The sequence below is a fragment of the Lytechinus variegatus genome, chromosome 17, assembly GCF_018143015.1.
Source record: "Lytechinus variegatus isolate NC3 chromosome 17, Lvar_3.0, whole genome shotgun sequence".
NCBI lineage: Eukaryota > Metazoa > Echinodermata > Echinoidea > Temnopleuroida > Toxopneustidae > Lytechinus > Lytechinus variegatus.
Genome location: NC_054756.1, coordinates 25,847,083 through 25,874,264, shown reverse-complemented (window position 1 = coordinate 25,874,264; position 27,182 = coordinate 25,847,083). Strand labels below are relative to the sequence as shown.

Sequence of the window (27,182 nt, the reverse complement as noted above, 5' to 3'; positions counted from 1 at the left end):
CCATTCGCATTAAAAAATTGTGCGATACGCCATACCTAGCCCCCTCCAAATTTTTGGCTCATTACACCATTCCTTATTTTTTTTATTTTTTGTTTTTTTGGGGGGAGACCATCGACCGTTTCTTTCTATAAAGAAGTCTAAAATTGAAGACTATTGCAAAGGCGTGTCAAGCGTTCGCGCACGGTATATTGAGTGCGTATTGCATGCGCACAAAACAAAATCAAGTGCAAATCGCACCGCTAGGCCGCGCGCTAATTTAAATGCTCATTTATTATTCGCAATTCGATAGTTGCACGTCAACAGAGCTGGCTGAGCTGATTGAAGCCTGACTTTTCTGACTGAAATCCCATCAAAGGCCCGTGTTATTTCCAGTCGGTGGGTAATGTTTGTTTTCTTAGTTCATAAATAGATCTGAATTTTAAGTTTTTTCTTAAGTTAGAGATCTAAGACTAAATTAGATAGATAAATTTAGATCTAACACGAAGAGTCGAGTCTGACTCTGAGATCTGATTTGTGATTCCTGGATGAGTGCTGGCTAGACAGACGCATGTGATGATGGCATGAGTCATGACTGTGCATGTGTCTGTGCCGCGCCCTGGCCTTGTGAGTGTGAGACTGAGATTGAGAATGGACGTGATCTAGATCTAAGAGTTTAGAACAAAATGTTTAGATCTTGAATCCAGCTAGATCTGTTAAATCTACTGTATGATATGTCAACTCATGAAACCAGAATGTTAAAGGGAGAAAAAGAGGGGGAACGAAGAAGAGGGGAAGAGTTTGATTTGAGGAGGATGGAGGAGGGGGAAGGAGGATTGAGGAAAGAGGAGAATGAAGGAAATGAATTGGGCAGGAGAGGGAGGATGAGTAGGGGGAAAGGAAAATGAGGGAAACCTGAATTATAATGAGATGAGGGGAAGAAGATTAGTGGAGCGTTGTGGCCCAGTGGATTAGTCTCCAGGCTTTGAAACAGAGGGTCGTGGGTTCAAATCCCAGCCATGGCGTAGTTTCCTTCAGCAAGAAATTCATCCACATTGTGCTGCACTCAACCCAGGTGAGGTGAATGGGTACCTGGCAGGAATTCATTCCTTGAAATGCCCCAGCGCTGTAAAAAGGCTGCGGGGCTAAAGCCAGGGTAATAATATCCAAGTCCTTTGGAAGCGCATAGAGACGTTATTTATAATGTGTTATGCGCTATACAAGAACTGTCTATTATTATTTTTAACGGATAAGGGAATAATAGAATTATGAGAAAAAAAAAGAGGAACGAAAGAGGCTGGGTGGATAAAGCTGCATGAAAATAGCCCTAAAACTAACTCAACTGTAAGAATATCCCTTATATCTGCATGGCTCTTTCTAATCTCTTTATGATGGGGAAGGGGGACCTAAAGCTATGCACTTTTTATACAAACAATGAAAACTGTGACCGTCTTTAATATTGAACAGATTTTCTTACCCTAAATATTCATTGACCAACAAGAAAATATCACAAAACTCACAAAAATCCTGAGCACTGTGTTTTCAAAATCCCTCTTTTTATTTCGCCGCCTGATTTTCATGTACAAAGGGTCCTAAGCTACACGTCTAATATCATGCAAAAAAATAGTATTTCCTGTTCCTCAATTTTCAAAATATGTTCCTATTACTCTAGACCTATGTAGGAAAATGTGAAATCAAAATCGAATATAACTCTAAAATTCCAAACAGTTCTAGGTTTTGAATTATGATAGGCATTGATATAGCACCATCTTTCTAGAAATATTCTATTCTGAGGTACGATATTATTTTTTATTTTTTTTACACTTCACTACCGCTACACCTACCACCTCCACCTACCCGAACATTAAAGGTATTGTTTAACTTTGTGAGCAGCCGATTTAAAAAATTCTCAAACCAAGATGAAACATGTGTACAAGTGCATGTATTAGAACTAATAAACCCTGAAAACAACCATTATTGAGAATGAAAAGCTAAAACTACAAGGCAAACCCCGATTTTGTAAATAGGCATCTAGATAGTACACATAAGTGTATGGGATGAAATTAAGATGGTGTTTCCGGTCACTTTATATTTCAATTTTTGAAGCACTAAATAATAATTTTTTAACACAATTTTTTCTGGGCTTCATTTTTGTAACATATCACAGACACAGGTGATAAGTGTGACCTTCTAGCTCAGATTTTTTTTAAAGTCAAACCAATGTTAACCAATCACTTTAAGGTCCAAAACTTGCTCTGATACTGAGATTGGCAAAGGTGGGGAAAAAATGCATATTTATTGTAAAAATCCTACACCGAAACCAGCTTAAAAAGAATAAGAAGCTTAATTTCTTACTTTTCATCTTAATTTCACTCCATATCCTCCGCTTAGCCTAAAAATTGGTGATTAAGAGCCAATATAGAGTTCCTCACACGAATGAATTAAAGCGCTGCCGATTTTAAAACATCGCATGCGCGAGGGTCCCAGCAAAGGTGTCAAGATGCAAAGATGTCCCCTGTCTGCATTTATGCAATTACGAATCGGGGTAGGAAATAATTTTTAGTTTTTAACAAAGGGCTATCTTTTTTTTTATTCCACACGGGCAATTGTGGAATTTTGGGGGCTATTTTAGAAATATTTTAAGCCAGGGCTCCTTTTTAGGGGGCAATAAGCAATTATGCAGCAAAAGCAAATTTCATTATTCTGTCATCATTAGAATCTTGATTTTCTTGATCCTGTGGCTACTGTAGAAGGAATGGTCACCCCAAAAGCTTGCATTTTGGGAGAATTTTAGGGGACAATTTTTGTAGACATGAAGGCGAAAAGCGCCCTTCAGCCTCATGTATTTCCTATGCTGTTTGATAAGAATTGAAGGAAAATATTGAGCAAGAATAGAGTGAATGATCAATCATAAAAAAAGAAATGTACAGCTGAAACAGATGACTCCTGAAATCTGTCTGCTCGGAGGAGTTTCTGATTTTATTTCCTCCTACACAAATGAAGCCAAATATGTAGTGTAGTGGAACAGACGGCGAAAGAGAGACTGAAGCTTTCTAGATGCTGAAGCTATTCTGAATTCAATCTTCTAGATTTTGTCACTAATTTGTAAATGCAATAATTCTGAGGAGAATGTAGAAAGAAAGAGAATGAAAGATACTATGTAGATGAACATGAAAGAGAAGTCTGTGATACAGATTTGTCCATTCTTTATTTTTAAGTTGTAGTATTTCAGTAGTTCATGATAACATAAGATTATTCTTGTGGAAATGATTTAGGCACATGAAATGAATTACATGTAAGGAATAAAGTTTTTTTATACTAAAAGGAGTTTTATAAAATGAATGGTTTTCAGAATATGGCTGATGAGATATTCATCTGCTGTTGATTATAACCTTGTCTGCGACTGGCATGATTCTGCGTGAGAAAATGGAATGTCAACGTGTAGCATCAAAACTGATTTTCGCTCTCATATTTGCTCTTGGCGAATCAAATACAAAGATTTTAGTAGCTTATAAATTATGTCACAGACACTGTCAGTAAAAGATCACTGGTATAATGGTCCATGAAATACACATACACTGTATCTTTAAAAGTTCTGGGATTTAAATTATCTTTTCAACAAGGTCAGAGTTGTGTGAGCTACAAACAGGGCCAGACTATTTTGACATTTTCATTTCCTTTGGGACTTTGAATTGACATTGGAAATACGTTTCAATATAAATCTTTCGTACAAGTCACTTTTCATGCCAAAAGAACAAATTGTATTAAACCAGGCTGCTCAGCATTGTACAATCTGATTTACATTATGGTATTGGTAGTGATGGTATTTGCCTCCCCCCCCCTTGGGCCTGTCTGAGGCAGTGCAAAAATTTTGCCTTTACCCCCATGGCAAGCCCCTTCCCACTTTATGCTGGGATTAGCACTGTTATCATTTACATGCATGTACATTGATGGAGTCTATTAATATTTTTATCATCTTTCAATTTTCTTTCCTTTTGTCTTTTTTTTGCTGGCCTATCCAAGAAGTGGTGCATAGAATAAAAGCCCTTCAAGTCGCAGTTGATAATGACATTACAATTTGGAATTGAATTTGCTTTTATTCCTACACTTAAGGGAGGCTCAAACTAGACTGAATTTTGATTTCAGTAGTCCTAGGACAATTCTGAACTCTGATTGCTATGCTCTTTAGTTGTAATGTCCATGTCAAATCAAATGTTAATACAATTTCTTTGAAATTTGGATCGAAACGAAATGCATACATGTAGTGTGCGCTGGGCTTATGATGTTTGATGGAATATTTTTTCTGGTACGGTATTGAAGATAAATGCGCGGTGCTTTTTGTATACAGTACTAGCCAGCTTTTACAACAAATAAAATTTCATGACTTTAAAATCTCTCTGATGACCAAAACTGAATAAAATGGGATATTTGTACCCATTTTGTGTGGATTCCGATGAATTATAGTGACAAATACATTACAAATGGAGGGGGGGGGGGACATACAGGGACAGGGATCTTGTGTGCAGAAAAGGAAGAAACATTTAGAAGCCAATATGATCTTGATAATAAAAAACCCGAGTAAGAATCCTTGAATGACATGTCTTCATGTGTGTAGAAAGCCCCAGGCAGATATTTTTCCAGTGTAAAATTAAGAATTCATGACGTCTCGTAGAAAATCATTGAGAGTCGCCAAGAAAGGATATTGCAGAAGCGCGACAGAGAAATCATCCCATTAAAACAGGACGACCCCCCCCATGGCTCCACCAATGTGACACACACATCGTAACATTCAAGACCGTAATGCATTAGTCATAGCCATCGCACATTATGAGTCATGAATGTGACACACAGATGCGGGGGCCGGGGCAAAGCAGGCGATGGCCATATTCATGATGGTAGTGAACTTGAAACAAAAGGACCCACTACTGTATAGTGCTGTGTGCATTTATTATAATTGTCATTTGACTGCCTGTGGTATCATTTGCCTGAAAATGTGCAGAAATCATGTTACACACATGAATATAGTCAAAGAGCTAGACAAGAATATTAAGCTCGGGGCCCCATCTTACAAAGAGTTGCGATTGATCCGATCAGTCATAACTCTATGGAAATCCATCATAATTTTTTCCTACGAAAAACTTGCACAATGTCCTTTGTATGAATAGTGAAGCACAGCGAATTTTCAAGGAAACAATGAATGCATGAATCTAGGCCTACATACCAGCTAGAAAAATATTTTGAACAAACATGCATAATAGATGTTGACGTTGCTGGCCGTCCATAGTTGCGATTGATCATATCAATCGTAACTCTTTGTAAGACGGGGTCCTGTTCTCTCAGTCATGTTTATTGCTTCATCTTTTCCCATTGTTTTTCTTTTTATGGAGAGTAGAACGAAAAAAAAGTCACCTTGTATTTAATAACCAAAATCTACATGGTTAATGGAATACTGGAAATGATGACAGTGGGGTTGGTTTTATAGGAAAAGAGTGTATGCTCAATTAATTGCAAGAGCTAGTGTGTTTTGTTTTGTTGTGCCAATTAGGCCTATTACAGTTTTGTGCAAAATATGGCTGAAAATGCTAACAAATTTATGACGTTAAAATATTTGAAAAGCATTATTCCAGTGAAACAGTTCTAGACATGTCTTCATGAATATTCAGTGAGCACATAGATGATGTTACACGTACATGTACTTGTATGTCCTTACTTGTCTAAAGTTTTTTTTATTTTGATATATGAAACTAGGTTTATTCCATTTTTTGCCTCCAAGAACTGAATTGACAGCTGATAGATATTCATAAAACTTAATTCACATGTTAGAATAGCAAGACTTGTTTGAATGGATTAGTACCATGCTATAAGGGAGACACATCAGAAAATAATTATGATTTCATGTAATAACATAAGAAAATGGAAAGTGGGATGTGACATCATTGGCCCACCTAATGAATATTCATGATAATGTGCATATTGCTATTACTTCATACTTCAATAACTTCACTATTTTGTTTACCAGATTTTGATGAAATTTTCAGCATTTTGCTCTGTGAACTTTACTCTATTATTTCAGCAGTTAAAAGGTGTCAAATTCCAGGTTGTGGAAAATCATGGATATAATATTGAAGATAACAACAGGCTTTCTTCATATTTATACAACCACAGGAAACAGCTGGAAAGGGGCATCAGTCTAGATCTAGCTATCTTCTGCAGATATGAACACATTATTTTTGTATTATTGCTGTGGTTTTTTTTCAAATTATTTTCTAAAATTGAAGTACTTTAAATTCAATGGTGTTGCCAAAATGAACCTACATGTAGGTCAAATATTGAAATATTTGCATGGTTTATTTTCACAGCATACATGTGCATGTACCCTTTTGAAATGTGTACATGTATGTATTTAAAATTCCAGAGAAAATATGGGTCAGTTGAACCTTCAGCCCCCCCAACTTTTTTCAAAATTCATGTACAAAAACGTTAAAGTGACTATCTGATTTGAATTTTTGCATGGTCAGCCTCCACCCCCCCCCCCTTCCCCACTTTCAAACTGTTCCACAGCCCCTGCCTATGCTATGGTTTTAAAATATGATAATGTAGGCCTACATAGTTCGTAATTAAACAGTCATACATGGGGGCTATAACAATAGAAGTGACATCTACTGTACATTTCAGCAACGCTGCTCTGGACAGCAATCCCTGGGGACCAGAGGAGGAGGGGTTGCATGTTTCCTGCCCCTCCCTGAGGGAACACGAATGAAATCAATGCACTAATAATTTTATTATATACACAAACTTTAATATTAGGTTCTATACTAAATCACATTTAATTTTTTCCATCATTAATGACTCTAGTCCTTATTCTAAAGTCGGGTCAAACTTAGACCACGGTCTACATGCCCATGTAGGTCAGTGCAAAAATTATGTTTATATTGTAAACATTTTTATGTTTACTGTTTTGTTTCCTTTTGGTTTTATAATGAAGAAAAAGTACTTCAGTTATCATTCCCAGACAATTATGAACATTTTGAGTGTTAAAGTGGATGTGTACTGTTAGGGATTATTGCCCAAATTGGCTCTTCATACTTAAACCACAACTTTATATTAAACCAGGGTTTAAACCTGAGTTCAGAATACAGGCCCATATGTCTACATGCACAATAGATCTATTTTGAGGGCTTTCCCCTCATTTGATGTACATTTCAATTACATAATTTACAATAAAAGCTACTCATAACAGTGAAGTCTCTATTTATATACGTCAGTACAAAAACACAATGAAAGAAAAGCATAGTATTGACATAATATATATACATTCCAATACACATTTACGTGTACACAATCATCAGTGTGCACTTGCTAGATAAATGAGAGGAAATGTGGCCCACCTGTTTAATTCCTTTAGAATTTTAATACAAGGATGGGGAATGTGATTATGTATGCACATGCTTTCTGACCAGATCTACAATTCTTGCAGCTTCAAGATTTTCATGCCCTGAGATTTGATACAGGGTATGTAATTTTCTATGTAGCAAAAGAGGGTAAAGTTCAATTTCATTTCTTGGTGTAAATGCGTATTAAAGTCTGCTCAGAAAGTTTTATTTTCTTTGCAAAATGAATCAATTGATAAAATTGTCTTGGTTTATTTTGTTGAACATTTTAGATTGTCTGTTGCATGTACATACAGTATTTTGTTGCTTGAGGCAAATTTTGTCATAAATTGAGAACTTTATTTCCAGAAATCCAAATAATGATATATGTGTATTGGGCACTGTTTATGCAGCATAAAAAATGTCTAGAAACATGTGTATCTAGAATACTCGTGAATATTCATCAAGAGGGATATAAAATGTACATTATAAAGAACAGACTTCGATATTTTACATGAGTTTCAACATGATTGATTTTCATTTTTTTTCACCCAATCTCCTGTCTGCTCATCGCTTCCTGACATATTACAGATTATGCATCCCCTAACTACTTTCTCCCCCCCCCTCCATTCCTCCCAGCCTGGAATACACACACCCCAGGCGACAAAACAAAATTGCAAATCGCAGTTGTTCCCGTTGACCGCGCTTGCCTCCAAAGTGATCAGACATGCTGATTAGATGCAGGAATCGTTATGACTCAGGGTTGTGTGCTTTTACCCCAATATATCTCCAAATCTACCCACACACTACACTGTGCGCTCTACACACACTCCTTTTCAACTCAACATCTCTCTCTCCCTCTCTTCATCATTATTTGCAGATAGTTCTCGTGAGCCGAGTAGACAAGGTGTTGTCCTCCTGATCGAGAGCTGCTGACGTCGTCGTGAGTTTCCCGTGCCTTATTTACCAAGCGTGTTTTATACTCTCTTCAGCGTTTTCCCAGTATCTTTAACAAGGGAGTCAACTGCCGGTGGTTGTAAAGCGTTGATCGCGGCCTTGATTTTTCCGTCGATAACTTTGTAGAGTTTTGTCTCACATCCAACTCATCAATATGCCTGCCGGTGAGTATAGATTCTTTCAAATATTTCTGTTTATTGATAATTTTGAAATGTTTTGATGGATAAATGCAGGTAACAGGGGATTTTAAAGTCTATAAATCAATAGTATAAACTATGAAACCTTTGTAAATTTGTACATTTATGTTACCTTTCTGGTGAGACAAGAAAAGTTGGCTTTAGATATAAATAAAAATGTGTTTCTGGACACAGGTTTCTTGTTCAACGTAATTACAAGTAATTAATGTACAAATTTTGAGGATATCTCAGAAAAAGCTAAATTATTTTATAGTTAAAGGCTACTCAACCTTCTAAGAGTGTTCTACAGGAATAAGGAAACTGCTTTGCAGACAATACATGGATGAGGCTGCCATATGTATTTAAAAAAAAAGAGTCTTTGAATTTTCAGTTACTTGTATAGGGCTATTAAAAAGCAGGAAAATATATTTTCTTCAAAAAGATAATTTCCAGGCCTGTTTCATGGCATGAAAATGCTTTTGTGGTAAAGTAGGCCTAGCATTTCAATAAGGATGGGGAGGGGAGGGAGGAGGTGGGAGGGGGGGGGGGTGAAAAAGTGAAAGGTCACATTATAGAAATGATGTTAATATTGCCAAATTGAGAGCGGTATTTATGAACTGATACATGTAGACAGGGAGAATGATGATTCATGGTTTCTAATCGGAAAATGTTGACTCATCCATAGTACTCATCCTTAGTTCATAAACCGGTATCAGAGTTGGAGAGATAGAAGGAAAAGAGAGGGAGAGAGAGAGAGGAAGATTGAGTGAAGGAGGATTATACATGTACACATGTAAATTACAGGGGGGTATTCACAGAACTGAAAAGAGTGAGAGAAACAGATAATACAGAACACAGTTTGCAATACACACAGAACAATGGCAGGATATTAGAAAAATAAATGTGTACTAGTATTAAAAAAGAAGGAAGAGGAAGAAAAGATACATTTTAAACAGAGCATACAATATGCAGAATTGGAAGGAACATGATTTCAGAGTTGGAGAGAGGTGGGTTACATGGGAGGGTACATAAAGAGCACTTTTTTATGGCTGAACCTGTTGACAGAGTCTTGTCGACAGAGATGGAAGATGAAGGGGGGGGGGGGTCTACAAATAGATTTTGAAAAAAAAATTATAGTAAATGATGTACATGTATTACAATAAATAGAATGAGACGGACAGGAGCGATGTGTTGTGAAGATGGAATGGAAAAGGACTATAATGAGAGAAACAGATGAAAAAAAAATGTTCATTGTGAGTTTTTTCTGTCAGAGTTCAGAGAGAGGGTTTAAAATGGTTATACCAGGAAGCCCGGAAGGTGAAAGGACTGCTCAAAATAGAATCAGGCATTATCCATTGTATTTTGTTTTCAATGTGTTTTCTGTAATCGTTAGGATTTAAGACAGTTTGCATTTCGAAAGTGACATATATCCTTGAATTTATTTTTAGGGTTTTTTTTTTTGGGGGGGGCGGCATTGATTTCTCAATACTTTTGTCTCTTTATTGAGAAATTTCATGGTACTAACACTGAGACAGAAAGTTGACTCTACTTTCATCTGTTCTGTCATTTGATACTTTAAATTATTGATGATCAATATGTTGGGATCACCAATGGTGTCACAATGCATTGTAATCCATTGTCCTTCCGGTAATGACACCAAGCTGATATTTTAATTAGCAGTCAATGAGACAGTATGAAGGGATGACAGTATCTCCGTTGGGAGAGGGAGAGAGAATGAGAGAGGGGCAGAAAAAGATGGGTGCAAAATAATTTATCCTCTCAGTAGATTAGGCATTAATTTTCATTGATCACCACTATTGATGTACAGTATGAGTGTTTCAGTGACAATAGAATGACTCATGTTATGAAATTTACTACTTTCGCTAGTAAAGCCTTTTCAGAATGCAGCCCCATGTGCCTTGACATTGTCATTATATCCACGGAAACCATGATTGGCTGTAATGTTGGCCATGGAAATTACTTTTTATTGTGCCAACTATGTATTAAAACGTAAGTGGTCTAAAAAAAAATAAACCTACATGTACATGTAGGTACACTTTTAAAATGGCTGCCAAATAAAAAATACTGTATGTCACTTTGAGCGAAATGTATGTAGAAAGACAATACATGTACATAGTCAACTTTCAAATAACACCAAAAATTTGGAAAACTAATCATGCTTGAGTGAGCAATAAACAAAGGGTATGAAAATTAGGCTAGGCAGGAATTAGACTTCCAATTTCTTTCAGTCTTTGAGAGGTGAGTCGTTTGGAACTTCCAAAGTTGAGTGTTGTGATAAACTAATCATGATCAATCTTATGAACAAATTAGGTTGTTTGAGCAAATTTCATGAATTGTTAAATTGAAATTTAATGCATGAGTGAATGTGAATTGCAATTTTTAGTGTAGCATTTTGCATGTGGATCTCAGCAGTGTGTTCATTGGAGTCAGGAGAATAGGGGCGAGATAGAACTTTTAACAAGTAAGTGGGTAAAGTAGGTTGATGGGATCGGTCAGCAGAACGTTTAACTCTACTTTTTTCTCCACTCCCGAGAGACTAGGCTTTTGCTAGGGTGGACATGGAACTACATGTACATTTAGCCTCTCAAGGGTGTTATGCTATTAAAATTAGTGATGAATTGAGATAAGTTTTGTTTTCTGAAGCAAATTTCACAAGTTACTCTATTGAAATTTAATGCATGAGTGAACAGGAATTGTAATTTATGCGGATCTTTGTGATTAGTGTGTTTGTGAATGTAATGGTACTTGTCGCATGCAAGAGGGCAAGATAGGGTACTATTAAAGTGACTTCTTTTACAAAATACAAGTCATCCCCCCCCCCTCATCCCACACTCTCTCTGGAAATCTCTGGATGGTATTCAAAACTTAACTGCCAAGTGACCGTTGGTTGATTGGTCTGGGGTTTTTTTGTCTGATGATTGCTATTAATGATTTTAATATGAAATAATTCATTTGAAAAGTTTAATGTTTCATTGATAATTTAATGAAAAAGCTGAATGTTTGATTGATACATGTAACATCGATTGAGACTGATAAATTGTTGATTGAATGAAATGTTGATGACCTAATTTTGCATTAAATTTCAATTATTCATGAAATTTGCTTAAAGAACCTGCATTGATCATTAATTCATCAAAACACCCTCATTAATTTATCACAACTCCCTTAACTTGCAAGTTTCAAAGGATTCGCCTCTCATAAAACTGAATTCCTGCCCAGCCTAATTTTCATACCCTTTGTTTATTGGATAGTGTTCACTCTTGAAAGCATGAATAGTTCTCCAACTTTTGATATCATTTGAAAGTTGACTTTATTGGATTTTCACGTCTGAGGTCTTTTCCCCTAAAGTGGCATATTTTTTTATTTGGTAGCCATTTTAAAAGTGTATAGTTAGTTTTTACGCACAGTAGTGGAGTTTTAATTTGTGTACATTTGACAATGAAGGTTTATTTATTTTGGAATTTGCATAAAGATTTACAAAAAATATGGTCTATATATATGAAGCATTGAAAAGGTACCATTGTTAGGAAAAATCAGCTTACATGTATATAGGCTGTAGCTGATTACTCACCAGGGCTCCGTAACACAAAGATTAGCGATGAATAGCAAATATGGTTGAACACTTCTGATTGGTTCCTGGTCAATATTATGCGTCAAATGCGCGTGTAATGTTGATCTTGATTGGTCAGTTCATTTAGCGATTGATCGCTAATCTTTGTGTTACGGAGCCCTGGTAGGTGTTTCATAAACTAAGCTGTTCGTAAGTTTAGAGCGACTGCAACAAGAAAGGATCACCAGTCATTCTTAAAGTCACTCTTAACTTATCATGATCAGCTTTATGAAACCGCCCCCTATTCACTGTGACGTCAATTAATGCATGGGGTGTAAAATATGCGCATAAACATGTAGGGATGCGCACTACTAAAAGCCACATAGCTGGGGAACGTCCTTATGATCTAAATAGGGCCTACACAATGTACATGTATGTAGAGTGTGATACTTAACATACTTTGTACAGTGTTATATTCAAGTGAATTCAAACTTGCCCTTATCGCGCAAATTAGCATATTTTCCAGACACAAATTATTCAAGAATAGAAAAGTGAGCACTTGTTTTTGTCCTTATTTCTTGTGACTTTCTTGGTTCAATCTGAGGTTACATCTAAAGAGGAAACAGAAAATGAAAGGCAGAGTGTCGGTTTTATCATCTCCCTCCAACTGTACTTCAAACTCCTCCTATTCATTCTCTCACCCCATTGCTGTCATGCATTCCTCCTTTCTATCACTCCTTTTCTCACTCTTCTCACTGTTCAGTTCTCACTCCTACTCTCCTGCTCTTATCCTTCATCCCTTCCCTCTTTCTTTCATACCTCTCATCCTGTTACTCTTCCTTCCCATCCATCCATCCATTCTCTCCTCGCTCATTTTCTCATTCCTCAGTTATCCCTCAATCTCACATCTTTCACTCTTTCTCTGACGCATTCTCTCACCCCCTATTCCCCCCCTCTCCTCTTGTACTTCTCCTCTCCTTCCACCCCTGCTTTCACTCCTTCATTCACTTACCTCACTTCTTATTTCATCCATCCCTCCTATCACACCTTCTGTCTTTCATCCCATCCGCTCAATCTTTCACTGTAAACTCTCACTTCCTTCATTCACTGACTCCACTCGCTTTTTCATTCAATTCTCTCACTGTCTCCATTCCCTTCTCGATATCATTCCTTCCCTTCATCCATTCCTCCTCCCCTCCATTCCCCTCATCCACACTCATCTTTTCTCATATTCACTTTTCTCACTCTTTACTATTAAACTTCTCACGTGAGTACCTCTCTCCTTTTCCCTCCTTCCAATATCTCTCTCCTTCCCTTCATCCATTCCTCCTACCCTCCTTCATTCACCTCATCCACCCACATCTATTCTCATATCCACTTCTCTCACTATTTCTCCTCCCCCGTTCCCCTCCTCACACATTCTATTATACTCCACTCTTTCATTTATTAAACTTCTCTCATGTGCACCTCTCCTTTTCTCTCCTTAATTAATTTCTCTCACTCCTTCCTTCACCCATCCCTCCTCCCTTCCTTACTCATATATTTCTCATTTTATTCACTTCTCTCACTATTTCCTCTCCTTTATTCACTTTTCTCATTAATGTTTTGTTTTTTACCCCCCCCCCCTCTTCTCTTGTGCTCTATAGTCTTATCCTTTCTCTCAACCCTCAGTCAAACTAATGTTAAAATCCAAACTAAAACATTTAATTTAGATATATGTTTGGATAAGTTACTTGAAAATTAGTATTTATTTCAACCAGGAAACAAATGAGATGCAAAAAGTCTAATCTAATGAAGATCTGAACATACTGTACATTCTCAAACTTGTATGCAGAGCTGCCAAGTAGTACTGGTTTTCCGTATTTAGTACTGAAAAATGAGAAGAATACTGATGGTTTCATGCAAAATACTGATTTCTCAAGTTTCATTTTTATGTGTTGTCCTATGGTATTTCTTTGAAAATACTGATTTCCTTGCCAAAATACTGATTTTCAGCTTTAAAATACTGAAATGTTCTTGATCAGGTTGGCAGCTCTGTGTATGGGTACATCCATATGTATAGGCATTGCAAATATGAATGGATAGATGGATGAAATGATGGATGAATGAATGGATGAATGAATGAATGAATGAACAGACAGATGGATGGATGGATGAATGAATAGATTGATGGATATCAAAGTGGATGGATGGATTGATAAAAGCTATGTGAACACTGTCCTTGTGTACAATTGACTTCTCCTTTTAACATTTTGCCTGTACTGTAGGTACATGTACATGTACCACTGTGTACCGTACTTGCATACAATTAGTGACACTTTGGAGAATGGGTGTGGCAAATTACCCTGCTTGTGGTTAATAGATAATGAGACTTTGAGATGCATACAGTATATGATTCACTTGTTAGATGCAAAGTGAACGTACAATATACTGGAGGCACACCATAGGATGATCAATATTTTATTAGAATCAGGAGATTGATGTGGCAAATTCATGATTCTTGCAATAACTTCCTCATGCACAGTACATGTGGCATTTCCGAAAGGAAAATGCCAGCAATATTGCAATCATTCATAGTGCTGACGGGTAGAGCTTGAAGGAAAGGGGCCCTTTGAAGGGGTTTTGAGTTACTGTATGTATTAAAACGTAAGTCCTCTATTATCAACATTTTTTATACTTCTACATGTATGCATGCAAAAACAACAAAATGGCAAGAAAAAAATGGAGAAATGGAGCCCAGAAGGAATGAGAGAATGAGAATTGTCTACAAAGAATTTAGAAGTCAAGAAAACCAGGATGAAGCTAGGAAAAAGAAAAAAAAAGGGTTGGGAGGGGGCTTTTTTAACCAGTCAGAGCGGGGAGAGAGGTTTTAAAAATTGCCAACACGTACATGTACATGTCTCATACAAAATCAAGGTATTATTTTGAAAATTTAATTTGGAAAGAAAGATGCTGATACATACCCTGTATACTGTGCAATATGGGAAATACAGCTGGGAGTGGAATTGTGTGGGTTTTTTATGCTTCATTCATGCCCTCCCAATCAGGAATCCTTATTAGATTTAAAAAAAATTATAGAAATACATGTATTTGACAAGTGGGAAAGCAAAGAGCTGATCCCCCCAAAACCCCCCCAAGAATACAGTACTTTTCAAATTATGAGAGAAAGAAGGTGTGACAGTGGGAGAGGGTGGAAGGGTGAATGGGGGGGGGGGGGTATGGAAAGAGGATGAAGGAGCATAAAGATGATGAATGATGTAGGGAAGGAATGATTGTGATAAACAGAAAAAAAACATTTTGAGGCAGAAGTCACATACGGAGATTAAGAATCAATCAGTTAAAGGTTTCCATGAAAGAACAGAACAGAATTTACAAACCGAGGGATAAATAATCACAATAGAAAAAGACATAGAAAAAAAAAGCAAAATGGAAAAGAGAAGAAAAAAATGAGAGAAGGTTGAGTAGAAAAGACTAAAAAAATCAATTGATTCAGGATCAGAAGATTTAGTATTCAACAAATTTCGGAAATATTGCTTGGATTATTAAAGCAAGATTTGAGGGGAAGTGGAAAAGCTCTATGAAGAGCTAGACAAATTGCCCCCCATCTTCTACGATAAATGTCAATTATTTAGCTTCTTTTATGCCTGCCGTCAACATTGTAATAAATCAAGCTGATGTTGTTGTTTTTTTCCCAAGCTCTATAACAATCCAAGACTAATCTTCCTCTGAGTAGGGAGTGTCTGGCCAATGTAGACATCGCGTCGGGAAATAAGTAATCAGTATTATCAAGCACTCCGCTCGTGTACTTGATGTATACAGTCTATAATACCGTTCTCGTACATGATATGCCTCATTATCATTTACAATCAGGCTGAATGGGTTCTAAATTTGCTGCTTTGTAGTTATATTCGTACACATACAGTGTATGCTTATATGCTGTACTTCTCTTAAAAGGTTCAATGAGAGGCCATGATTGCGTTAGTGTGCATACACAAGATTTTCATACTTACATGTACTGTTAAAAGATAAGCCATCCTCTCACTACATGTAGTAGTTTGAATGAATTTTTATGCCAAAAACACATTCTAAAAATACTTGGTATTCATAATGAATTCTGTTTTTTTAATATATTGCATGATTTTTACAGGCCCAGTTACATAAGAGGGGGAAGGATTTTGTCCCAGTAGGGAATTATATACTTTAAAGTTTACATTTCTTTTCTTTTTTTCTACATTCACTTCAAGTTTATGTAGACTTGAAAATCTCTCAAATAAATATTAAAGCTGTATACAGTATATAAATTTGGTCTATACTTGCAGACTTTATTCACTGCAAAAATTATGGGTTTGTGATCTGAACTAGGGCATCTGCGATGTACATCTACATACATGTATGCTTGGGTCAAACAAGTTCATGAGTGCTTGCATTATATATCACCCATGGGAACAATTCCAAAAAAGGGCCCACTCTTCTTCATTTGACAGTTTCATGCTATGAATGAATGCCTGGATCTAAATTACGTTTCTTCTTATTCTTCCTCTATTCATCCTCTTCCCCTTTGCCTTTTTTTTCTATCTCTTCTGCCTTCTTCCTCTTGAATCCCCCCTTCATTTCCCCTTCCCCTCTCCAACCTCTTCTTCTAATCTAACGCCTCTTCTTCCTGATCTTCCTCCTTCTTTTCCTCATCTTTTTCCTCTTCCCCTTCCTCTCTCCTTCCTGTCCCTCCCCTTCCTGCTCCTCATTCTCCTCTTCTTCCTTCTCTTCTTCCTCTTTCTATACTTCTTCCTCCTCCTCTTCCCTTTCCTCTCTCCTTCCTGTTCCTTATTCTCTTTTTTCCTCCTTCCTCTTTCCTCTTCTTTTCCTCCTCTCCTTTCTTCTATTCCCTTTCCTCTCTCCTTCCTTTCCTTTCTTTCTTTTATTTTCTTTTCCTCCTCTCCCTCCTCTTCTTTCTACTCTTCCCTTTCCTTTCCTGTCGCTCCCCTTCCTGTTCCTCATTCTCCTTTTTTCCTCCTTCCTTGTCCTCTTCTTCTCCTCTCTTTTCTCCTGTTCCCTTTCCTCTCTCCTCTTCCCTTTCCGGTCTCTCCTTCCTGTCTCCCTTTTCTTTTATTCTTCTCTTCCTCCTCCTTTTCTTCCTTTTTCTCCTCATCCCTTTCCTTTCTCACTTCTGTCCCTCCCCTTCCTGTTCCTCTTTCTCCTCCCCTCCCCCTCTCTATCTTCTTTCTCCTCCTTCGTCCACTTCTCCTTTTGCTCTTTTTTCTCTATCCCTCGTAGAAGTCAAGAAAGCCGGAGGAATGGCCTTTGAGCTGGTCCTGGATGACAACAAGAAGGCGGACGTCTCAAAGCGGCCAACATCGCCTCCAAAGAGCAAGAGCACCACATCGTTAGATGAGATCAATGCAAAGCTTCAGGAAGCAGAGAGGAGAAGAAGGGTAAGGAGAAAGATCAAAAGCTAGCAAAATTATCCCCTATTAATTTCAAGAATTTTCAGGGAAGATTTCTACCCCTAACCCCGCCAAAAAATGCATGCTGAGTGTTGAAATGTAGACAACTACACTATTTTCGGTGAGCCCAGAGAAACAAACTTTATTGAATGTTTGTCACTAACTTTTGAGCACCACTGTATTCTCAAACAAAAGTCCTAGAGAATTTCATTAATTTTACTGTATTTCCTGCCCCCCCCTCAAATTGAGCCCCCAAAATCTACATGTACCCGTTTCTCTGAAAAAAATTCCTGAAAACACCTTGTTCTGGCCACTATTTCCTCTCTTGGCAGGGGTAGCAATTTCCAGTGAAAATTCAAATTTTTCCGTGCTCCGGTGGGGTGTACATGGAAAAGCTAGTAAATGCTGGGAATCACTTAAGATTACAGGGAATGCTAGAATATGCTTGAGAAATACCTCAGCAATACCTGAAATTATTCCATATTTGTCTGAATACAAGTATTTCCTACCAGTTTCTTCAATTTATTGAGGTGGTATTTATCGGTATTTACAGCCAATATTTCCCACTCTGGCCAATCCTGCTACTTGGTCTAGTCAATTGACCTTTTACCCCTTTCACATTTTAGCTTATCCAGTCCGAAGGGCAAGATGAGCTTATGCCGTGGCGTGGCATCTGTCTCCTGTCGTCCGTCCACAATTTCAAAATGCTACTACTTCGCCATTTCAATTCCGATTTCAATTCTGTTTGCTTTATATGATAGCACTAGGTGGGGAATTCAAAACTTTTGAAATTTTCAGTAGAAAATTACTTATACTAATTAATGTGAAATTTATTCAGAAATCACAGAAAATGCCTCTTCTGTATTTGTTGACAGATTTTGATTTTTTTTCTTCCATCTCGTAGAGCTGCATGAGGTCCACCAAATTTGTACACAAAATTTTGAAATTTCATCTGGAAAATTATTTATTCCAATTTATGCAAAATTTATTCATAAATCACTTCTTTTGTTGATCAATTTCAATTTTGTTTGCTTAATATGATAGCTCGAGGTAGTGATACAAAATTTCAACATAGAATTTTGAAACTCATTAAATATGCTAATTTATTCATATGTTTTCGAGTCACAAAAATACTTATTTATTTGTTGATTAATTTGGGTTATTTTTGTTCCAGCTAAGAGCTTTATTAGGTTCACCAAGGTTCTACAAAGAGTTAAAAAACTGACTAGATAATTATTAATACTTAATTCATATGAAATTTATTCATAGATCACAAAAAATGCTTATTCATCAATTTCAATTCTATATCCTCAATTTATGTCACCAATATATTTCACTACAGTGTCAACTGGGCTGAAATTAAAATTGTGTTAAAGTTTGTTGCAAGATGCAGGATGAGCTCCACATCATTGATGTGCTAGTTATATTTTCACTGTCTTTTTGTATTCATTTTATTCCAATTATTTTTAGGGGTATGGTAGATAGAACAATCAAAAATATCAAACAGTAGAAAGAAATAAACAGATTTTTGGAGTGTGTCCTTTAATTCCTGACACACTGCATTTAGAGCCAATAGAGTAATTCAGTGTTCCTGAGTTCCTGAATAGGAAATAGATCTGTATGAAATCGGAGCCTGAAATCGAGCGAGAAACACTGCCTTTATTATGCTAATCAAATGTACATAACCAGCAAGTGCAAAGTATGAGGGAGGGAGCCAGCAGAACGGAGCGCTAACATGTTATGTTGATGTAGCTGTCTCCTTCAGCCTCATATACATGAGCAACAGGCAGTGACTGGTAATTCCGCATTTATGAGATGCTTTTTAGAAAAGTACCGTTGCCGAGGAAAATGTTTTGTGGGTACATAAAAGATGAATGGGAATTTGTAATGTATTCTTGTGGCAGTCAGAGATGTGAATTTTGAAATGTCACGGCATGGTTCAGATGGGTTGTAAAATGTAATGAAGTTAATATTGCTGAATTAATTTGTAATAAAAAACTATTTTATTTCTGTTGTATTATCCCTCGCCTGCCCCCCTGCGTCTTCTCTCTCTGTCTATCCCTGTCTTATCACTTTGGTCTTTTTATATTTTTTTCGCTTTTTTACCCCCTCTGTGGCATCTTTTCCCCATCTCGTTCTTTATCTCACACTTTCTTTTTCACCTTTTCTTCCTCTCCCTTTTCCCTTCTCCGCCTCTCTTTTACTTTGTATTGCCTGCTCTCTCTCAATCTTTCTCTATCCCTCTCTTTCTCTGTTTCTTTATTTGAATTCCTATCTTTATGTTACCTGACTCCTTACCTTCCCCCCCCCTTTCTCTTTCTCTCCCTCTCCATCTATTTCTATCTTTATCTCTATCTCACTCTCTCTCTTTCATTTTTCTCCTCCTCCCTCTCTCTCTTGTCCATCTGCCCTTCCACTGCCTTCAGTCCGTCGAGACCCAGATGCTGGAGAAGCTGGCGGAGGAGAACGCCCGCATCCTGGAGGCCCAGGCCAAGGTGGCTGAGAACAACAACAATTTCAAGATGGTGGCCAAGAAGCACTATGTGGAGAAGATGTCCAAGGTGGAAACCAACCTACAAACGAAGCAAGAAGCATTCAACCTTAAATACAAAGATGTGGTATGATAATGATAGTTTTCTTTTTTGTGTGTGTATGATGCATATCATTAAAAAAAAACAAAGAATTGTGTAAGAAAATAATAAAATTCTCTCTATGAGGGTGTTGCAAGAAAATTATTTGCAATCATTTGCAAAGGTTCTGTTATTTGACAATTGATAGCTGCAGCAAATCAGATTACACTCCTTGTTTCAAGAAGCAGATTGGCAATCAATCGCAAATTTACAATTAATTGCAAGACTTATGACTGATTTAGGGACTGGTAATAGACTTGCAATTGATCGCAAGTTTCTTTCAATGCGTCATAAGTATATACATGTATTTGACTGTGACACACAGAAATATTTTTGCTCCCCTATTTATCAGTTGGGTTTGAATGCAGGAGCCTCAATAGAGCCCCCTTCATTTTTTTTTCGGGGGGGGGGGGGCATTTGAAGTTTTTTCTGATTTAAAGGATTGTACAATGATTCTAAAAGTAATATAGCATCATAATCAGGCCTTTGGAGAGGGTGCATTTTTGTATTTTATTCAAATTCTTATTGTCGGCGAAGCAGTTCTATTTTTTCTTGCTGCGAACTGATTGGTTGGTTGGTGTTTATTTTAATGGCGTTTACATTCTAAAGAATGCTTTTGCCTAAATTATGGTTATTCTTGTATAACATTTGTTTGAGCTTTGCCAGTACCAGATTAATGTATCTAATTTGTTGTGTTGTATATTGTGATTAATCTTAGTGAATTAAAACAAAATCGATATAGGGGTTGATTTTTAATGATTTTTTGATGAGAGCTCTGTAATTTAGCATGTGAGTAAATGGGAGCCTGAATTACTCATGTGAAATGCCATTGCCTTTCAAATAGAGATGAGTCATACGTTTTTTTTAAGCCCCGTGGATTAAAGTGACCTTTAGTGACCATTTTCAGTCAAAATCAATGAGTCGTGAGCTTTGTTTGAATTGGCAACACATACAGTCAATTATTCTAATGCTAACTTCAGCCAGAGGCGAGATTCCCCTTTATTCCAGTGTGCCGACAAAGATAGGATATTGCCTGCATTCAGATATGCTGTTTTACTTCACCAAAATATACATGAAGATTATATCGCGAGTGATTCATATGTGCATAATGACATTTTAGAGGCTTTATTTTTACAGATAACCCAACATGGCTCTTTCATTTTACGTACATGTACGGTACATGTATGTAACAGGTTCTTTTTGAAATACAAGAAATTTGTAATCATAGTGAACCTCTTGATCATTTTTTTTTTAATTTAACTCTGAAAACAAATTCTTCTGTTTCTCCTTTATAAAGCATGTCTAGAATTTTTTTCTCTTTCCAACATTATTTTCTTTTTCTTCCCCTGACGATTTTATGTTTTGGGAGAAATCTTGGTCGACAATATCAAAGATATTTCATATAATGAGAATTTTCAAATTATATTTCAACACTTTTCCGATTATTTCACATTCACCTTGCCTCAAGTCAAAATTTCTTGTCTCTTACGCTACTACTACATGTATCCAACTCAATCTCAGAGAAATTCTTGAGCGAGTTTTCTTAATTTTGAAAAGTAATTTGCTTGTATTTTCTTTTTGGGTATTAATACAAGTAATACTTTATAAGATATCTGATATATTTTAGACAATTCGGGTGCATCGGCTTTGTAACTTATGGCTTAACAATTTCCAATTAATTGCCAAGTGCCAGTGACCATTCAAGACCATTGTTTCATGCACACTTGTTTAAAACACATTACCATGAACCACTCAGAGTGGTTCTTTCACATTTGCTATTCAAGCACTAGGGCCTGGATATTTTTTTTTAATTCAGTGGATGGGTGTGAACAGGCTGGGTGTGAATGCATCAAATTACAAGGTTAAAGGTCGAGTCCACCTCAGAAAAATGTTGATTTAAATCAATAGAGAAAAATCAGACAAGCAAAATGCTGAAAATTTCATCAAAATCGGATGTAAAATAAGAAAGTTATGACTGACATTACAAAGTTTCGCTTATTTTCAACAAAATATTTATATGAACGAGCCAGTTACATCCAAATGAGAGAGTCGATGATGTCACTCACTCACTATTTCTTTTGTTTTTTATTGTTTGAATTATACAATATTTCAATTTTTACGAATTTGACGATGAGGACCTCCTTGCCTGACACACAAAATATTAAAATAATGGAATTCCACGTGTTCAGGGAGGAATGAAACTTCATTTCACATGACAATGACGAGAAAATAACAATATTTCATATAATACAATACAAAAGAAATAGTGAGTGAGTGATGTCATCAACTCTCTCATTTGGATGTAACTGGCTCGTTCATAAAACTATTTTGTTGAAAATAAGCGAAACTTTAAAATGCCATAACTTTCTTATTTTACATCCGATTTTGATGAAATTTTCAGTGTTATGCTTGTTGAATTTTCCTCTTTTTATTCAAATCAAGGTTTTGTTGGGGTGGACTTGTCCTTTAAAGAAATCTTTGTTGTGAATGAGCAGGATGAAACCTGCCTAATGTGGGCTACGGTAAAACCTCGCGCATCTCTACTTTCCCTTGGTAGTCAGTCATTCACATACATCCTTGAACTGTCTGTGGCACGGACCTCATTATCATTTCAACAGGATAAACCGAAGTCTAGGTGACGCAAATGCTTTTAACAGAAACGAAGATGCTAATTACTTTTATCGTAGCCCCCTCCCTTAATTGCACTGAATACAAAAGGATTGAAAAAAAAGAGGGAGGGGTGAGTAAGGAAGAAGGGAAAAAAATGTAAAAGATAGGGCTCGGCTGTATTTCCTTATTACGCCATTAAAAAACATTACTGTTATATTTCAGCTTGTCTTGCCGCCCCCCCCCATCAAAATATCCTGGCACTAATCCAAAAAAAATTGATGTAACAGGTGTAAAGAGAATGGTTTTACTACTCCCATCTTATCAATTTGTTGGTAGTAAACTTGAGAATGTAATTTGGCAGTTTCGTTTTTTGAGCATTCAGTCGGGCAGGATTTTTCTCTGCCAATCCAAGGATTTTTATTTTTATTTTGTTCATTTTTTTAAATTTCATTTCATTTGATTGTATTGTATTCATATTTTTATTTCATTTATTTATCTATTCATTTATTATTATTTATTTATTTATTATTTTTTTTTGGGGGGGGGCATATCTTATTGGTGAGGCAGAGCAGGGATACTTTATTTAACTTCAAACTAAAAATGCTTTATGAATTTTCTACACCTAATATCGCAATACTTTTCATTTCCACCCAGAAAACCCAGTTGCTCTCTGACAAGCTGCCGTTTTCTTTCCTTTATAAACATTTCTCTGCTTCATGCCCGATTTGTAATTAAGTCCCTCATTATGAGCCCCTCATTCGTTTCACAAAGCTTTTAAAGGTTTGAGTGACTTTTATGAATGACGGGTGACCCTTTCCTGTGCTAAATATATGCATCTATGCAGCTGACTATGCATCTACATGTTCATATTGTTTGTAAAGTTGTGCATATCTTTTATAAACAGCTATATCTCCAGATCCATGACCAACTTTCAATAAACTATTTCTCATTTTCTTCTTTTATTCATATTTAACAATGTGGAGAGTTGGATTGCTTTCTAAGAAAAACCCAACCTTATTGTTAAAATTTTAAATAAGATTATGATTTGGATTTTCTCTTTTGAAATCCTGGCTTTATTCCAGATTTTCTTACTCTCTTCTCGCTCTCTTTTTCTCCCATTCCAGAATAACCATATCAAGGAGGTGCAGGAGCGCAAGAAGAAGGAGATTAGTGAGGGAGGTGATGCCGAAGAGAAGCAGTAAGAGGTCTAGCGCCCTCTATCATGGCATCGGAAAGAGAGAGATCTAACAATCATCGAGAAAAGCAGAGAAATTGGATTAAAAAAGGAAAGAAAATGTATCTGCTGTAATTTAGTGTAAATGCTGATTCTATATGCGATGTGTTAAAGGGTTGTCGTTATTTTCTTGGTCAGAATTTTGAAAAGAGTTGTTCCTGCCTTATTCATTTGTATAAAAGTATTCACCCATCGACTTGTGGGACTGTTCATTGACAAACTTGTCGTTTTTGTTTGTTTGTTCTTTTGAAAAAGAAGTTTGTAGAGTTATATATTTTTTCTTGCTCATATCATTTTCGCATTGTTTATTGTATTTAGAGTTCTATTAATGATTGAAGTGTTTACTGCACATAGTATGAATATAGCTTACAAAGGTTTGATGGTGGAAGTTTGTAATCAGCCCAGATAAATGTAAAAAGAAATAACACAACTCAAATTGTATGCTTTGTTAACTGTATGTCGGTGCCATTCTCATCTATTGGCATTGAATATTGCTGATAAACACCAGACTGTTTGGTGTTTGGGTTACATATATAGTCCTGTGTTACTGCAGGATCACTTCACTCAACAGTCGGTGTTGACTATTAACACTGAAATAGTTGACCATGTAGGCACAAGCAGCTCTCAATAGTTGACACATGCACTGCCACATAATGAACACCCAAATGTTGACACTTTACACCGACTGAGCTAGAAGTAGACATCATTACATTATAAATGAATCAAAGCACAGCAAAATATACTTTCCATAAAAAGTCTCCAATATGAGAATTAGTTCCAAAAGTCATGGTACAGCCACAGATATTTCAAACTCTAGTTTCGAATTCATCCTATCTTCATTGCACTAAACAATGTCAGCTACTATAATTAATCATTCTGTGCTCATTTTTGTCCCGTGTAAATGTAATATATATATATATATATACAAACACCACAGGTCCATATTTCTATCAATAGCATATTTGTCTATATAGTTGAAAATTTGCTTCAGTTGCACAAGTAGTGTAATGTTTAGCATACCTGTAGAGTCTTGCATTTATTGCACAATGCACTGTCTTTGTCAATGAAGATTTAAGATAAAGACCCCCAAAGTAACTGCCATTTTCCCGTTTGCACGTTTCCATATTTTCACCTCATCATTCCTCTAGATGTAGATTTCATGTTTTATGTGTAGGTATCGGTCACCAAACTAGCCACGCGTCTTGCACAATTTGTACGATAGAAGCACAGTTTCAAAGTTCTTCATGAAATGAATGAAAAGCACAGATAAATGATAGTATATTGTATTCAATACATAAACAGGCTGTTCTACATTTAATGTTGGATGTGGATGTTGGCAAGTTCCATTCATGTTTGAAATCAATGTAGGTTTTTTATTTTATTGACTTGCAATGATAGCAACCATGCCTGCTCTGATGATGGTCTTAGTCTTTATAGCCCTAGATTTGTGTACTTTTTTTGCGTTTTCTTCAGATTCAAGATATTTTCACAAAATATATTCTTTTTTTTGCTGCCTGCAGGATATATTTAGTAATCATTTCAATACAGTGAGCATTTCTCCCGATTATAGGCACCGTAGTATAGCGAGGTATTTACACTCCAACTGAAAGTTTGAGTATTTTTTTTTTGGTTATATGTTCATTCCTTTGGCTTCCATTTTTGTTTGAAAAACAACTCAACATACTGTAAATAATAGTCGTTATCGGTGGAATCTAGCAAGAGTTGCATTGAAATGTTGTAAATTTATATATAATTTTCAGTACTTTTGATATGTTTCCAAACGTTATTTGAGTGACAATTTAACATCCAGGAGTGCTTTATGGAGTAGAAGATAGTCCTCCTATGTTTTACGATCCTCTTCAGTCTGACAAAGGGAAAATAAGTCTCAGAAAATAAGAATAGAAATCGGTCCTGGTTATAAATGTTTCAGGAATTGCTGTACAACATCAGATTCTTGTAGCCTAATAGTTGTCTAGGCTTAAAAAAAACCCTGAGAGTTAAGAGATTCTGGAAATATTCTTCAAAGAACTGATATTAGTAGTCAGGTTAGAAGATGCGTATCACATTTGAGAACTATTTTCTACAACTCCATGTTTTTTCTATGGTGTCTTGTAATTTTGTTTGTGAATGCTGTGTCTGTTAAAACTTCCACAGAAATGTGTTCATAAAAACATCTTGATAATTGAAATAAGATATTTTGCTGCAGTCTTCATCAATAACATCAAATGTATTGACCTTTATTATGAAGATCAGATATCTCAAACGGTTTATTTCTAAATTACATGTAGGTCAGGAAATATATGAAATTGATGAGATTTTTGACAGTTCATCAATTCTTTATTATTCAAGACATAAACTTGTCTAAAAGGAAGAACATTTGCTCAATCAATCGATTCATGCAATCTTATTCAGCCATTGTAGAATATAATTAAAAAAGAAAACGCAGAAGTGTTTTTTTTTTTTGGGGGGGGGGGCAGTGGGGACATTTTCTCTGGTACTGTATGTGCAATCACTCTTTTCAAGATAGCATTAAAATTTAAAGTGAAGGGTAAAAGAAGTTTTATCAAAACAGCACAACTTCAAGTGTTTGCAGTGTTGATGTGTGTTCTACCTAAGCAAAAAAAAAAGTTACAGAGCATGTGTACACTTTTGTGTTTTAAAGAGTCTAGTCAAGTGTGCTAATTTTGAAAAAAAATTCTTATAATAAATTTGACATATATATCTATATTTTTGTTTGGTGCTTAAAAGTCCACAACAGATCAACACGTTTATCTAAAATATGATTTTCTGTTTGTTAAAAGTAAATATGGGGCAGCACTTTTGCTATGAAATGTCTGTTATTACCACAGTGAGAAATATTGATAGAGATAATTTCATCATTTTGATTGACTGAATTAGGATTAGCATAATCTCTGATGTCATCAAATAACCCCTGACTTATTGTTCGAAAGCACGATCAGCCCGCTCGTGATCTACCAGTTGAGCCAAGACCCACAGTTTAGTTTACTCCATGTTATTTCAAATGTAGTAGCCCATTATTTTCAATGAATGTTGACTGTAACTCCAATGGGAAAAAAATTAGAACATATTAAATATCCATTTCTCGTTTGCATAGTTACAGACAGCTGGGTACATCTTGGAGCAAGTCAAGTACCAACAGATTTTTAAAAGGGGAATGGGTAAAACTGTCAGTGTTATCATTTTAATGCTGTTCAAT

General features: G+C 36.2%; 1 protein-coding gene across 1 annotated transcript; it reads left to right on the top strand.

The window, feature by feature from the left end:
* The first annotated feature begins 254 nt into the window (after nt 1–254).
* Nucleotides 255–24,200, top strand: LOC121430722 (stathmin-like). Its single transcript, XM_041628089.1, has 5 exons — nt 255–375; nt 8,227–8,467; nt 17,322–17,479; nt 19,918–20,109; nt 23,856–24,200. The coding sequence occupies exons 2-5, from the start codon at nt 8,458–8,460 to the stop codon at nt 23,931–23,933; spliced, it is 438 nt and encodes a 145-aa protein (XP_041484023.1). The 5' UTR covers nt 255–375; nt 8,227–8,457; the 3' UTR covers nt 23,934–24,200.
* Nucleotides 24,201–27,182: the final 2,982 nt, after the last annotated feature.

Coding starts and splice junctions, on each gene's coding strand:
- LOC121430722 (XM_041628089.1), top strand. Junction 17,480..19,917: donor AAGCAGAGAGGAGAAGAAGG/GTAAGGAGAAAG, acceptor CACTGCCTTCAG/TCCGTCGAGACCCAGATGCT. Junction 20,110..23,855: donor ACCTTAAATACAAAGATGTG/GTATGATAATGA, acceptor CTCCCATTCCAG/AATAACCATATCAAGGAGGT.